The sequence below is a fragment of the Cardiocondyla obscurior genome, linkage group LG16, assembly GCF_019399895.1.
Source record: "Cardiocondyla obscurior isolate alpha-2009 linkage group LG16, Cobs3.1, whole genome shotgun sequence".
NCBI classification, from domain to species: Eukaryota; Metazoa; Arthropoda; class Insecta; order Hymenoptera; family Formicidae; genus Cardiocondyla; species Cardiocondyla obscurior.
Window position 1 is genome coordinate 3,550,087 of NC_091879.1, and position 13,744 is coordinate 3,563,830.

The window sequence follows — 13,744 nt, forward strand, 5'->3', positions numbered from 1 at the left end:
TAGCATTGTATGTTATCTTACATCATCGATGAGTGAGAGGGAACTCTGCGTCTGTGTGTGTGCTACGTATACGTGAGGGGATTTGCGGAAGCGCGATTTGGTATAATTGGTCGGCATATCAGATTTGCATAAGTTTCGATCGCGCTGATACTATGCGACTACAATGTCGCAATTGTTTCGTGCAGGCATGTATGTGTACAAATTAGCTGCATTCAGAATAAAATTCAGTAGCCACACATAAGGCTGCTATTCAAGTGAAATGCTTGCACAAACAATGTCGTTTTTCTCTTACTTTATTTTCTTTTTTTGTTCATTTTATTTTTTACTCTTTAATATACATTTAATAATTATTCAGTAATACGTAATTCGATAATAAAGTAAATTGCGTAACTGTATTACATTTACAAAGTTACATTCGTACTGAAATATTGACGTAATGGTTATAATTATTATTTGGTATAAGAAACATTTTTGTTAATATAAAATATAGAACAATACATTCGCGTTTATTGAAGAATAAATAATGAACAAAAAAAATAGAGAATTACGATGAAATAATGCGTGATAAAAATGATAGTAAATTAAGATGACGATAAGTGATAAAAATAATGACAGTAATTACAATTATTGCTCAAGGTCCACAATATGCTATTTCGTTGCAGCGTGCAACAGATATACGAACTCAAACTTTAATTTGGTATTGTCTATTGTCGGTTTTATTTAACAGCAAATAGTTTCCGCGAAAGCGAAATTTTTCTGGCCTTGTTGTCGGCAAAAAAAATTGGTTATTGGGTAATAAAATGTAACCAGAGTTGCAGCCGACACGCCTATATCCGTGTTAAACAAGTAATTTTATTTTATTTTTTTTTTCTCTTTTTTTTTCAGAACACAGTCACGTTTCACTGTGTATTATTAAGCTTCACGCGATTTTAACATTATGCCATCCTAGATAAAATATGTTATCATTTCAAATAACATTTTATTGTCGCTATACTTTCCTCTCTGCGTTAGTTTTGGGTACGTGAAATATTTTTTATTTACACGTTGATTCGAGCTTCGGAAAGCTTTTAAAGCGTCTCGCATAGGTATTTAATAGGCAATAATCGCGTTTAAACCCAGGGCTATTTGCCACGGTATCTAAAATGTCACCCTCTCTAGCACCTTGTTCGAAACCCTTGTTCCATCCGGCTACAATTTTATGCGACGCCGCATATACGAGCTAACTTCCAGCATTACCGGCTGCCATTATAACCGGCGACGTGAGTCGCTTACGCGATCTCCATCTTCGCTTTTACATAGGCTTGCACATGGGCATGTGCCCCGCTTCATATACGTTCGCAGTGACCGTTAAAACGTTACGCTTTATCACCGTCGCGACGCTAAATAATTCACAAGGCGTTAAGGTTGCTTTGTTTATTCATAAGTTCACGCACAGGTGCAGCGCATTTCACAAAATACTCGAGATTGTAGGATGTAACGAGAGTATTTTTTTTTTTTTTTTTTTTAAGAGAAAGGCAAGATCCTATCTTAAATAAAAAAATCAGTGTGACGCCTAAATTAGCTATTATTATGTCCTGGCAAAGACGGTCTTTGCGATTTTTGCTCTCCTCACCGCGCTTCACTTGAGATCACTAGCAAACGTTCGTGAGTATTATCGAAAGCTATCTAAATTACAGAAGTTGAAAATGTAATTATAAAGAATTTATTATAATTAATTAATTTCCCCAAATATAATGACGCAAACGCATTGGGATTTTTTGAAAATCTGATAAAAAGAATGATAAGGTAGAACATAGGATTTAAATAGCGTGATATATGTACATTATTTATTTTATTTAACATATTCGGAGGAGTAGCTTTTTAAGTTCCACAATTTGACACGTAATGGTCATATTGCGCTCCTTATACACGTTATGTAAAAATTAACATCGTATCCATAATTATTTAAATAAAGGAATTGTTCGAAAAATTTTTTTTCTTTACGGAAAAAACATTATCTGAAAAAGTTGAGAAAATTTATTAAACACTTTATTAAATCGTACCTAAAATCGAATTAATTTTATTTAGATTTGTGTTCTCATTCGATACGTTGTTAGACATATTTCGCTACGAAAAAGATTTACATTATAAATTTTTATGTCAATTATTAATATATCTTACCACTGGATCATATTCGTACAAGCATTTGACATATTCATATGCCAATTTACATCCATCCATCGATTTCGTTGCTTTGAAAATAGAAATTATTTTATACGTAAATAGTTTTCACTTTATTAGAAACGTTTTAATGAAAAGATTTATATGACTTTTGCTTACCAAGTGCGTGACAATTTTCCACCGCTTTTCTAAAAACAGTCCTAGATTCCTCTACTACCGCGAATTCCGCTAAGTCATACAAGAGCCGTTCAACAATCTTATCGTTTCTCATCTAAATCAAAAATTTTATTATATAATTCACATATATTGAGAAGGGGTCTATGAATGATTACGACTGAAAATGTATTTACCATTTTTGTATTTAACATCATACATTTGTAGTAACATTCTAATTTCCGATCGGCTGCGAAATTGCCTTTGACAGCATTATCAATTAACTCTGCAGAAATCAATGTCTATACTGTAGTCTTCACTATATTGTTATTTCTTAATTAATTATTTTCAAATGCATTATGGAAACTTATCGAATTAATTTTAGATTTTTCAAAAATTACAAGCACTACATATTATTAAACTTTTATAAAGTTTTTTTTTTTTTTTTTAATAATTATACGAGAATCTAAAAATCTTGAAAGTTAGATATTATTTAGATTTTAGTTAGATTTTTTTTTTTTAGATATTATAAAAATTTTTTCTCGAGTATTTAATATGACGTACTTGGATCTGTATGCACCCTTTCGATACAGTGGTTCCTAACCGGTATTAAGGCCTCTCTTGATTCAGGGAAGGATACTAGTTTCTACGCAAGTAGACAAAATTTAACATTAAAAATATAAGGCCCAATCCGACGATTTTAAAGACTTACATTTTCCGCATGCCGTAGATACGCTACGAGTACGAATAAGACGAAGAATATTGTAACACCGCTTTTCATTTTTAATTTGTAATTTTAAATTTCGTTGAGTTCTTTTAATTATTTCCCGAACGCGACTGAGTCTCGCAGCGAATCACTAATCCCGAACTTTCAAATCGCATGCAAAATCTGTCTGCTAACTTTTATATACGGAAGTAGAATGGAAAGAGAACCCTTAATTTTGCAAGAGGTGACACACCCTAATACGTCTAAATTACCGTTTTGGTTGACGTAATTAAGGATACTTAACGCTAATACTGACACCCGAGTCTTATTATCATTCCCGAGATCGAATAATTACTGCATTATGCAAATGCCTTACTCGCGATCAGAGTATTATCTATTTAATGATGCAAATGTATAAGGAAGTAGCGATTAAAACAAAAAAATCCTTTACTTAGAAACGATCTTAATTGATTAATTATAGTTTCTTTAGTTAGAATTATCAGCTTTAGCATTGTATATTTTACATTATTAATTTTTCAGTAATATTCGAGTTTAGTTACTTCAGTTTTAAAATTACAAGATAAAAATAGTTAAAAAAAGAAATTTGAGGAAGTAAAAGAACACAAGTCTAGGCATTCACTTATTTGGAAATAGCTTTTATTTTATTCTATTATTTAAATATAAGCTGCTTAAAAACTAACTACGTTAATGATAATAATTAAATAAGGCTTATGTCATTGCATAGTTACTAATTATTTGTTACTAATTGTTAGTACTGCTAATATGTCGTCATGTATAATGTACATATATTACATTTCACAATCTATTTAATTCACAATATCAAGACAACACAGTTCTCGCAATGTAAACGGTTGAAGTTAATATGTTCGTACATTCTTATATGTATTTATTGTTAAAACAATTACGCAGCTTCGTTGCACGCGATCGTATTCTGCGATTCTCGCCGTTCGATTTCGGTTAAGGGAAGAAGAAGTTACTCGGATCTGTTCTATAGCAGCATTTTACAAACTGATAAGTAGTCTCGCAATCATCGCCTGCGGGTGCTGTAAAAAAAAAAAAATCGATAATATTTATCAAATATTTATCAAATATAATACCGAGATATAATTTTCTTACCACTTTCGCCCACGCATTTAGTCGTGCTCGCTTTTAAAGGGACGGCCATTTCAGGTGGCATCATTAGATCCATTTGTTTGATCATCATACCGTCATCTATGCGCCCGTTTTTAAACTTAAATTAAAAAACAATTTTTTTAAATTATTTAATTAATACCGACTTGCTGATATCGCGCGGGATATTAAACTTTTATGTCTTTCTTACGGTTCGCATTGCCTTCATTACGCAAAGTGTATAGCATTTTAACGATTGATTGTCGTCCGGAAATTCGCCGTTTTGTATCGCCGCGACAACTCCTGCAGCGAGAAAATATATCGAAAAATGCATACCTCGAATATGCGCTATTTGATTTTACTTCTGTACATGCGCAAGTAACGAATAATAAATTATATAAAAGCTAGGATGATTGCACACTACTTACCGGCATCTGCATGGGATTTTGTAATACACGAATTTCGCATGGTCATTGCGGTTTTTCGAATTTGTTCCATTGTCATTACCTGAATTACAGTAAGGTTTAATTTTTGGTTTAGGTTTTATGATTTTAATGTTAAAATAATATACCTATACGTATAGTAATAGTAATATCCTATTTGAAAAGTATTTAAAATATTTGATTACTTTTAATAATTATTTAAAAAAAAAGAAAGAAAAAAAAAAGAATCAGTAGCGTTATCAATTGTAATTTATTTTGAAAATATTAATTTATTACGCGTGAAAACTTACTGCATCTGCTTGATTCACTGCAACAAGTACAACTATAATAGTGTAGATCACTAATCGCGCGCACATGTTGTAATATTGCCGATTACAGTACGCACAAAAATACGAACGGATTTAATCCGAAATATTATTTTTTCCGAAATCTACTCACTGAACGTGGCCGAGCTTCCGTCGAGCTTTTATAAAGTGTACAACTGTCGACAAGTTTGTGGTTAATATACCGAGTGATAATCTCGTTTGGAAGCTTAATTTCGTATCATTTGCATAAAATACATACTTTACAAGAGAGATTATGTCAGGACGAGGTAGGAAGCTTCCGCGATTTATCATGTCGAAGAAGCAATCAACAATTTGCCTCGCATAATGTTATATCATTAAACGGATCTGGCTGCAAATTTGCGCTCAAGATTTTTGTTCAGCCCTCGAAATGAAAGATAGAAGAAAATAATTAACAGGGAGCCTGACTTTTAATTACGTTTGGGCGTGTAACAAATACTTAGAAATTAATCGCGAGACGGGAAAATGTTGAAGGACGTCTGGGAAAGTGATAGGGAGGGCAAGAAAATAAAAAAATATAATTATTGATCTGCCACAAAGAGCAGTTTAAACTGATAAAGGCACGTATGAGACAATGGGGAGGGTAATTTTAAAGCTGATTAGTTTGTTTTAAAAAGCGTCTATTGAGAGGTGTCAGGATTTCGAAACTGGTTGAAAATCGTAGGAAAAATTAATTTGCGTACGTAAATTAAGTATAAATAATGGTTTCGGAATTGAGTAATATTTGCTTTAAATATAACGAGATTCTGGAGATGGGAAAGTACGACACACCGAGAAAAGTGTGTACTGAACGTTGGTAATTATTATAATTGGTCATGCACGTGATCAAAGCGTTGGGTGATTGCGCGGGCGAAAATTTGACATAGGACAAAGTCACGCCGAATTAATCACCGTCACACCCGCCCGGCCTTTTGTGATGCTAATTAGCCTTCAATTAAATTCGGAAACTTGAACCGTCTATCCCATGTCGATCAGGGCCTCATCTCATTTCATCGCGTATTTTTTTTGTTAAGAGACCCACGTGTCTAAAGTATACCACGAGTATAAAAAGAGCGAATGCATATCTGCGTAAACATTGAGGCACTGTATCCTGAGTTCAGAGAACGTAGGATGATATGATAATTTTTTTTTTTTTTTTTTCTTGCATCCGGAAATGACTAATCAACAATGTTTTCGACGTGAATCTCTCTCCGCCGATTTTCCATTCGCACAATAGTGCGCGTTTCCGAGATTTAAAAGTACAACTCGGCGATAAACAAATTAAAAATGCGACGATACCGTCTGAAAATAACTTATTAAATTGACGTGTAATAAGAACCTTTTTGATTATTTCTATTAATTATGTAACTCTTAAATGAATTATATATCCATGAGTTGAATATTTGCTAGAAAAAAAAAATTTTATATTGTTTTATATTTTAACCAATATTTTCTAAAATTAAATTAAATATTTTCTTTTATTTGCAATTACGGAAAGTAAAATAATACAAGTTTATTAATATGATCGAATGAATTAATAACTTTATTAATTACGTGATCAAATCGAGGTAATAAAGTGTCCACCGCGATGTAAATGCATTTATCGTGAAAGAAATCTCTGTTAGTACATGATAATAACTAACAGCGAGCGGAAATGCCGCACTGTTTAATCAGCCAACAACGAGCCACGGGCTTACGCAAGAAATTAATAACAACTAATTATTACTTTACCATTATAACAGGACTAAATCTTCATATACGTAGAAGAATAAAAAAAAAAAAAAAAAGTTAAAGTTGATAGTTACATTCAATTTGTACTGTAATCACAGCATGTTGTTGTTAATTTATTGTAATCGGAGAAAATTAACTAATAATATCTTAATTATATATCTAGCGGAAAACATTTTTTTTTATCTTTAAATAATTCTTTTAAGAACGTAGGAGATTAAATAAAATTTTTATTCATTTTTCTTCTTTTTTATTTTTTGTCTTTCTCTCTTACAATAATTTTTTTTTATAAAAATAATCGACGCGTTCGTAAGGTCGTTGTCAGCACTGCTAGCAAGTAACATAACTCGATAGCAGTGATGATGATGGTGGTACTAGTGGTGGTGGTTGCAGGCGGTTGATGGTGACGATGGCGATAATACTGGAACCAGTGGTGCTCCAGACCCCCTTGCTCTCACCGTCGTCTCTTTCTGCCACTAGTACGGCTTTTTAAACACAAATTTTTTTAACGCTCGCTTTGATAGCTAGGTCAATTATTATTAATTGCGGCAAACTTACATATCCCTCAGGCATTATTTTTCGGATATTCAATTATTCATCGATCCAAGTAGACAAGTGATAATAATGTGAACAAAACGAGAGAAAAAAGAAACGAGAAGTATGACGCGTGAGTGAATATGTGCGGTGTACAAATAATTAATAAACGTGCACGTAAATGAAGCACTTAAGCATCCTACGTACATTTAAAGCTCTATTTCTAATTCATTAGCGGACTAGACAAGAGTGGCTTTCAGTGTTCTTTTAACAATGCATCGATAACGCAACGGCTTTTAATCTTCCCCGTGTAATGAGGTATTATCTCTTTTCTTCCATTTGCCTTTCGCGATTGCATATCGGAGGGGACTTGTTTCGCGACTCGAAGGGAACGGAGTGACATTCTCGGCGGGAGTAGTCACGGACGTGCGTCTTCTCGAATTTCGCACGCGCAGCGTGATTCATTCTGCCCGAGCGTTTCTCCTCTTAAATTCGAACGACGGTATTTATCTGGTCGCCTTCACCTGCCTTGAACTCGGGATAGGGCCTTACCGCGCATTCAGAAAGCAGGAACTACGGCAAGCGCCTCTTAGGAATGCACCTTCCTCCACGTGTTAGCAGTTCCTTTAAGTTCCACCCGTACGGAACCGTGGACGAGTCCTGTCTCCTAAATTCGACCGACCGGTATTTCGCTGTATTATTCACCCTGGCGAGGAGGAGAAAAAGGAAGCGTCATTTCTTTCTCATCTTCTTTTTCTTCCTCCTCGACAGACGGGTTCTCACATTCGGCACGACAATCGGATACACAGGCGTGAGAGAAACGCAGTCAAGGAAACGAGGAACAATACCGTTCGCCTGCCTTTTAGAGGCTTGAACCCCGCCGTACATACAAACGCGCTCTAAGAATTATGATATACAAAATAATTTGCATTTCGCGCAGATATAAAATATTTTATTACGGCGAGTACGTTTTTTTTTTTTTAAGAGTTAATGAATAAACTATTTGTCTTCAATCTAGACAACAAATAATAATTGAATGGTAAATTAATTATAAGACTGAGTTAAGTAGAATATTAAATTAAATAATTTAATATACGCGTAATGGGTATGTGATGATAGCTAAATTTTAAATAATAAAAGAAAAATTTTAAGGATAAGAATAATACTTTTTTTTGTAAATTAAGAGTTACAGTAATTTTCGTAATAATTAAATATTGATATCCCGTTCTTCTTCTTATGTGAAAAATTACATGTCCCAGGTGCGTACATTTCTCGTATGCAACACTATGCATTATCTGTAGATACCACAAAAGACCGCTTCTTGACGCAGTTACTATTGCCACCTATTGTCGTGCGGTGCAATTTTTTTTTTTTCTGTATTATGCAGAGGATTATGCAAAACGTTATGCAAGACTGGCGCGAATACACGAACGCATAAAAAAAAATAAAATACACATCTCTCCTCAAATATTATAGCTCTCTCAGAATTGTTATTACTAAAAATTATTCTTAAAATTAGCATACGTGAAGTACAAATCTTCTTACATATTTATTTTATTTTATTTTTGTTCGTGTCACCTTTTTTTTTTAACTTGATTTTCTTCGGGAATGAATTTCAATTATTTTATGTTACACAAGGCCGAGCGAGAGTAGAAAACTAATAATAAGAGTAAAGGACGCGTGCAGTTGCAGTTATTCCCTATGCATCATGCTCATTGCCATAAAATACTTGCAGCTGCTCGACGAGCGCGTGCGGTGGCGGCCGTGCAACATGCTGATTGGTCTCGATTAAAATTGACTCGCTTGCAAAATCGTTCGAACGATCCTTAACGATGACGTCGGACGGTCGAGAATATTCTTGTATCTGTCCGCCACCGACGAACGTTTACGGACAGCCTCGCGTGCAGCGCCTCGCCGTTGCTCTCACGACGTGCGTTTCGTTGCGAAGGAAGTTATTGTGTTGCGTAATAATATATACCGAAGCGTAATTGGGAGGTTATCTTTTCGCGATAATCCGCCCGCCGAGTTTTCCGCTTTACGCGGGTTACGGAAAAGGGAAGGATAGGGAGGAAAAAGAAAAATTTAGGAAGAACGGTACCGGAGGAAAAATTCGCGGACCTTCCGTTCGAGAAGATAGCCGGGGATTTATTTCGATTCGTTCCGACAATTGCCTCGGGAACGAGATAGGGAATCATCGAAGTTCATATCGCGGAGATGCTGATTCATTTCTTGTTGTGCGCGAGATACGGACTGGATGATTCATTACGACTTGCTGAAATGCAGGCCTATTAGGCGTACAATACAGTTGACACGTTCAACATTTATTATGATTGATATATCGCTAGTACATGTTTTATATATAAATCGATGTTTCTTTCTTTTTTTTTTATCTTTCGATAGGATCGATTTTTACGAATGTTGAGAAACTTATCGGCGCATTTCCTGAACAATATTTGCAGGATTATTTCGTAGAAGCTGTTTTCAAGGCCCCGACCTTTCCGTGGTCTGATAAATTCAAAAAGAATTCGTAGCTCGCGCGGAAGTGTAATACGATGGGAAAACGAAACAAACGGGAATAATTCGTGAATAAGTCATGACGTAAGATATTTCCGTTTCCTTGCGCATTATGAAAATCATCGCGGAAGAAGAAAAGCTAAATAAATTCTGTGGGAAAGGGATAGTCCTGCGTACATATTTTTTTGCACTTAGTATCTTAAATATTTTATTATTTACGTGCATCTCATTAGCTGTAATTTATTTAAATACCGCTGCTGATTTAATCTAGCAATTCATAAGCAGCACATTAATTTTTAATTAATTTTTAATTTTTGAGTTATTATTTTAATTATTAAAATTCATCTCTAAACTAATACGTTTAATTATTATATAACTGTATGTTTCATTGTTGTTATTTCTTTCTGTTTCAGATTACGATTGGTGAACGGTGATACGCGCCCGCGCGTGTGTGTGTGTGCGCGTAATGTGCTAATCGAGCTGATCGCACTGTGAAAGTGCAGCGTGATGTGAAAGCGTCCTGTGATGTGTAATATGAAAAGATGACGTCGCTGATTCAAAGGGACTTCGGATGCCAAAGGAAAAGGGAGTCCTCCAGCAGCACAGCGTCGAGCTACTTACTGGTAAGTCACAGTTATTAGCAAATTACAAAATTATTCAGAATCGGCGTTGAACTATATGTATATCTGCTAAAAAGACGGGATTGTGTATAGCTCGTTATCCCACGGAATTAAAAAAATTAATTAATATTGAAAATATTGAAATAGAAAATATTTTGGCACTGAGTAGTTGATGATTCGCACGTGTCTCGACGCGAATAACTTGGATACGAGTAAGCGTGTCTCTTACCGCCGCGAAAAAGAAAATTGCGTGACGTATAAGAGAAACTGACGCTATTTGTCACGGCGCGGCGTGAGGGAATAACAGGATGCCTGTCGCAGGAAAATTTTCGGCGAGCATGAAAAAAGTTTTTTTTTTCTACGGCGCAACGCCACCTTTCTCTCCCCACGTCTTTCCGCATTATTATCAGCGTCATCCTTCGCTTTGATTACTTTTGCGTGCGTTATTTCTATTTTTTATTCTCCCGTGTTTCGTAGCAGGGAATTCGAAATTCAACGTTCTCGGTAGAAATCACGTTGCGATTTTTCATACGAGCCGGCAAGGGGATGAGGAGCGCGCGAATATAAAATATTGAAAACTAAAACCGTCAAGTTTTTTTAAAATAAGAAAAGCTTTATTTTTTTTATTCTTTTTATTAAAAGAAGAATGTGTATTTATGAATTATTTATTGTGAATTTAATTTTGGAAAAAAATGTTTAACTGTTGCAAGACTTTGAATTAATATTAATGCAATCTTTTTATTATTCTTGTTTTTTTTTCTGTTTGTTGCAATATTTAGATAAAATGTTAAATAATCGATATAAAAAGATAATTTGAAAAAACATGACGGATATGTATAAAAAATATCGAGGAAATTAGCGGAGCGGGAAAAGTATCATTACGTTATTTAGGGTGGTACAAAATCTTTAATCCAACTTTCGTCATGCATCGTTCGAGATATCGAGCCTTTGTAAAATTAATGTCCGCGATGTTTCCTTTTCATTTCCGGCCGAGATCGAGCTCGGAGATGGCTCTCAAAATGTGATAAATCGTTCGAATGTGCCGCGCGAGGATTTCATTTTGGCGATAAAAATAACCGGCCCATATTTGAATGGCAATATACGTATAATAATATTAAACGATAACGCAAAATTGCATTTTTAAAATTACGTAAATATGATGATATATAAATCGGCCGTATTGTTATAACTCGATTTTTTTACAAACGGGGATCGACCTCAGACGAGGGATGGCTTGAAATGAGTTTTATGCAAATGTCCATATATACGCGAGGTATGCGAGAGATGCATAAGGGTCACTACAAAACTATTCGTGAATATTCAGTGGAGCATTAACTCACCGCGTTGCCTACTCGAGCAGGGACCATCTGTACTTATCCGAGCGCCAAGTTAAAGCGTTTTTAAGCTGCCGGGACAGCGGGGTAGCTGCTAATACGAAAGTCGTCAAGGGGGACGATGATGACGGAACGGACCATGTCACGCTTTAGCATAATCGGGCAAAACGACAGCTCACTTCATTCCTCGCTATTCGGATAACCGTACTTTTCCACAAATGAATATTCGTCGCTTTATACGAACCTTGTTAAAGTCGCCGCTTATCGGCCGGCGTTATTAACAGTTTTAGATTTCACCGCGGTATTAATAATTGCTTGCCCATTTACGGCAAAGATAAATTGACGGTCACGAGTTGGAACTGTCCGTACTTTGGTGCAAATGGAAGGTAGAAAATATTACGGGCGTTGAATTTTTCGGAGACGACCGGTCCTCTTTAAATCGTCGACTTAAAAATACGCGGTAGAAATAATCACAGTGAGTGCTATCGTACATTTAAAGGCAGATATGGCATTTTCTGCGGCGACGGCGGCTGGCGTACGTGACTCCTCCTCTCTCGCCCGCCGAGCGCGGGGAGGTGTAGGAGGCCGCGTTCTCCCTCAGTCCTCTGTGACCGGTGCTCCGCAACACATCTACGCGCGCGCTTCGTGTGAGATTCGACGCACACCGCGACAAGATCACGTACGCCAGCCGCCGTCGCAGAACCACGAACGCCATTCCTGACGGTGAGTGTACATACATACATATATCTCGCGGGTTTCGACTTTTAGAAGCGCCGCCGTTGCGCCCTCTCAAATAATTTAACATTGTTTTAAGTTGATTGAAACCGGGATTTATCGCGACCGGGGTGTTTTCTTTTTTCCTTCCTCCTTGCGGTTACCTCAATGTTTTCCTCCACCCGCGTTATTAGCATACCGCACTGTAAACAGGCGCTTTCTGTTTTGATCGAATGTTGCTATAGCAATTCAAGTTACCGCTGGCGGCCCGTGTATCGATTTCCAGGTGGCAGTCGGTGCCTGCACATTTGAGATTAAGTCCAGTCGCAACTCGCAACACGCGCGTTAAGTGTCACAAATATTACCGGGCGCATTTCACATTTAATTACGGAACGTTAGATTCTTAGCTTTATTAAATTTTATTAAATAACATGTACGTGAATGATATAATATCGCAGCACAGAAAACGAATTTTCTCCACGCGTAATATTGCAGAATAAATTTCAATTCTTCTTTTTTCTTTTTTATGTATGTAATATATATAAATATTTTTTTTCCCGCGCGTAAATTCCTGCAGAACAAAATGCCAGTAATGTGTGATGAAGAATGTCTTTAAATCGTATTGAAGCGAAGTCTTTTAAATTGCGAGAAACGTCACCACGCGATCACTCTCTCGACATTTGAATTCTACACGAAATTAAACGCAAACAGAAGTGAAACGAAGTAGGATTATCCTCTTCTTTTATTTTATTTTATTTCTTCTTGTCCCCTGTCGGCTTTATATGAAATTACCATCGGAAGGGATTTTTCGTTTGCGAATAGACACTTTTTCAATGAAGCGCGAAAGTATACGGGTTAGCGAATAAAATTTGAAATCTCGTGCGGACAGTGATGAGGACGTTCTTGTACAACGTATCGAATGAGAGTGCCGGTGGCATAATAAAAGATAATAGCGAAGTGAAAAGGATAATTGGAAAGGACAACTTGGATCCTCGAAACTTGGTTTTTTCCCGATAGTAAGTTTCTTTCCTTAAGTGACAGAAAAGAAGAAAGATTTTCTCAGACGACTTCAAAGTATCTTTTTTCCCTTCTCCCCTCAAAAAGCACTTTGCGATTTCATTTTTCGCAAGTAGCAGCGAATAGATTTGAAGCCGCCTATCGTTCATAGAATTTTTAATAACAGAAGCATGCGCTTGATACATTTTTTTATTCCCTCATTTATTCGCCGAGCGGAATTCACGTGCAATAAATCTCTCGCGGTCTCCCAAAGTTCAACGTGCTCGCAGTGGATCGCGCAAAAGCGCGCGCTTTATGGCTCATCATTTAATGACGGCACGCGGTCGTTTCGATCGTGGGAAATTTTAATTCGTCACATTTGTCTCGA

At 36.0% G+C, this 13,744-nt stretch overlaps 3 protein-coding genes across 7 annotated transcripts in view; 1 reads left to right on the top strand and 2 right to left on the bottom strand.

Annotated features, from left to right (window-relative positions):
• Spri (Src homology 2 domain-containing protein sprint) overlaps positions 1-13,744 on the top strand; it is a 67,639-nt gene that overhangs the window by 6,116 nt on the left and 47,779 nt on the right. For 3 of the 5 annotated variants that reach the window (XM_070667496.1, XM_070667499.1, XM_070667497.1), the window contains one exon: positions 10,106-10,315. In XM_070667496.1, the coding sequence (XP_070523597.1) occupies positions 10,235-10,315 (81 nt within the window). In that variant the 5' untranslated portion in view covers positions 10,106-10,234. Of the gene's footprint in view, positions 1-7,006; positions 7,497-10,105; positions 10,316-12,802; positions 13,377-13,744 lie in introns of those variants that run through there. The other 2 variants (XM_070667498.1, XM_070667503.1) reach the window with 2 other exon arrangements.
• On the bottom strand, positions 82-3,568 carry Obp6 (odorant binding protein 6). The gene is made up of 6 exons (XM_070667523.1): positions 3,026-3,568; positions 2,878-2,959; positions 2,511-2,599; positions 2,320-2,431; positions 2,161-2,231; positions 82-1,997 (listed from the first exon to the last, which is right to left on the bottom strand). Exons 1-6 carry the CDS (start codon positions 3,092-3,094, stop codon positions 1,980-1,982), a joined length of 441 nt encoding a protein of 146 aa, XP_070523624.1. The 5' UTR covers positions 3,095-3,568; the 3' UTR covers positions 82-1,979.
• Positions 3,660-5,057, bottom strand: Obp5 (odorant binding protein 5). The gene is made up of 5 exons (XM_070667524.1): positions 4,884-5,057; positions 4,579-4,657; positions 4,362-4,453; positions 4,157-4,271; positions 3,660-4,083 (listed from the first exon to the last, which is right to left on the bottom strand). Exons 1-5 carry the CDS (start codon positions 4,947-4,949, stop codon positions 3,998-4,000), a joined length of 438 nt encoding a protein of 145 aa, XP_070523625.1. The 5' UTR covers positions 4,950-5,057; the 3' UTR covers positions 3,660-3,997.

Excerpts from the sequence above, each read along its gene's own strand:
- Obp6 (XM_070667523.1), bottom strand. The coding sequence starts at position 3,094 with ATGAAAAGCGGTGTTACAATATTCTTCGTCTTATTCGTACTCGTAGCG. Across the intron at positions 2,432-2,510 it reads TGATGTTAAATACAAAAATG|ATGAGAAACGATAAGATTGT; the intron begins GTAAATACATTT and ends TTTTTGATTTAG. Across the intron at positions 2,232-2,319 it reads GGAAAATTGTCACGCACTTG|CAACGAAATCGATGGATGGA; the intron begins GTAAGCAAAAGT and ends CTATTTTCAAAG.
- Obp5 (XM_070667524.1), bottom strand. The coding sequence starts at position 4,949 with ATGTGCGCGCGATTAGTGATCTACACTATTATAGTTGTACTTGTTGCA. Across the intron at positions 4,454-4,578 it reads AAAATCCCATGCAGATGCCG|GAGTTGTCGCGGCGATACAA; the intron begins GTAAGTAGTGTG and ends TTCTCGCTGCAG. Across the intron at positions 4,084-4,156 it reads TAAATGCGTGGGCGAAAGTG|CACCCGCAGGCGATGATTGC; the intron begins GTAAGAAAATTA and ends TTTTTTTTACAG.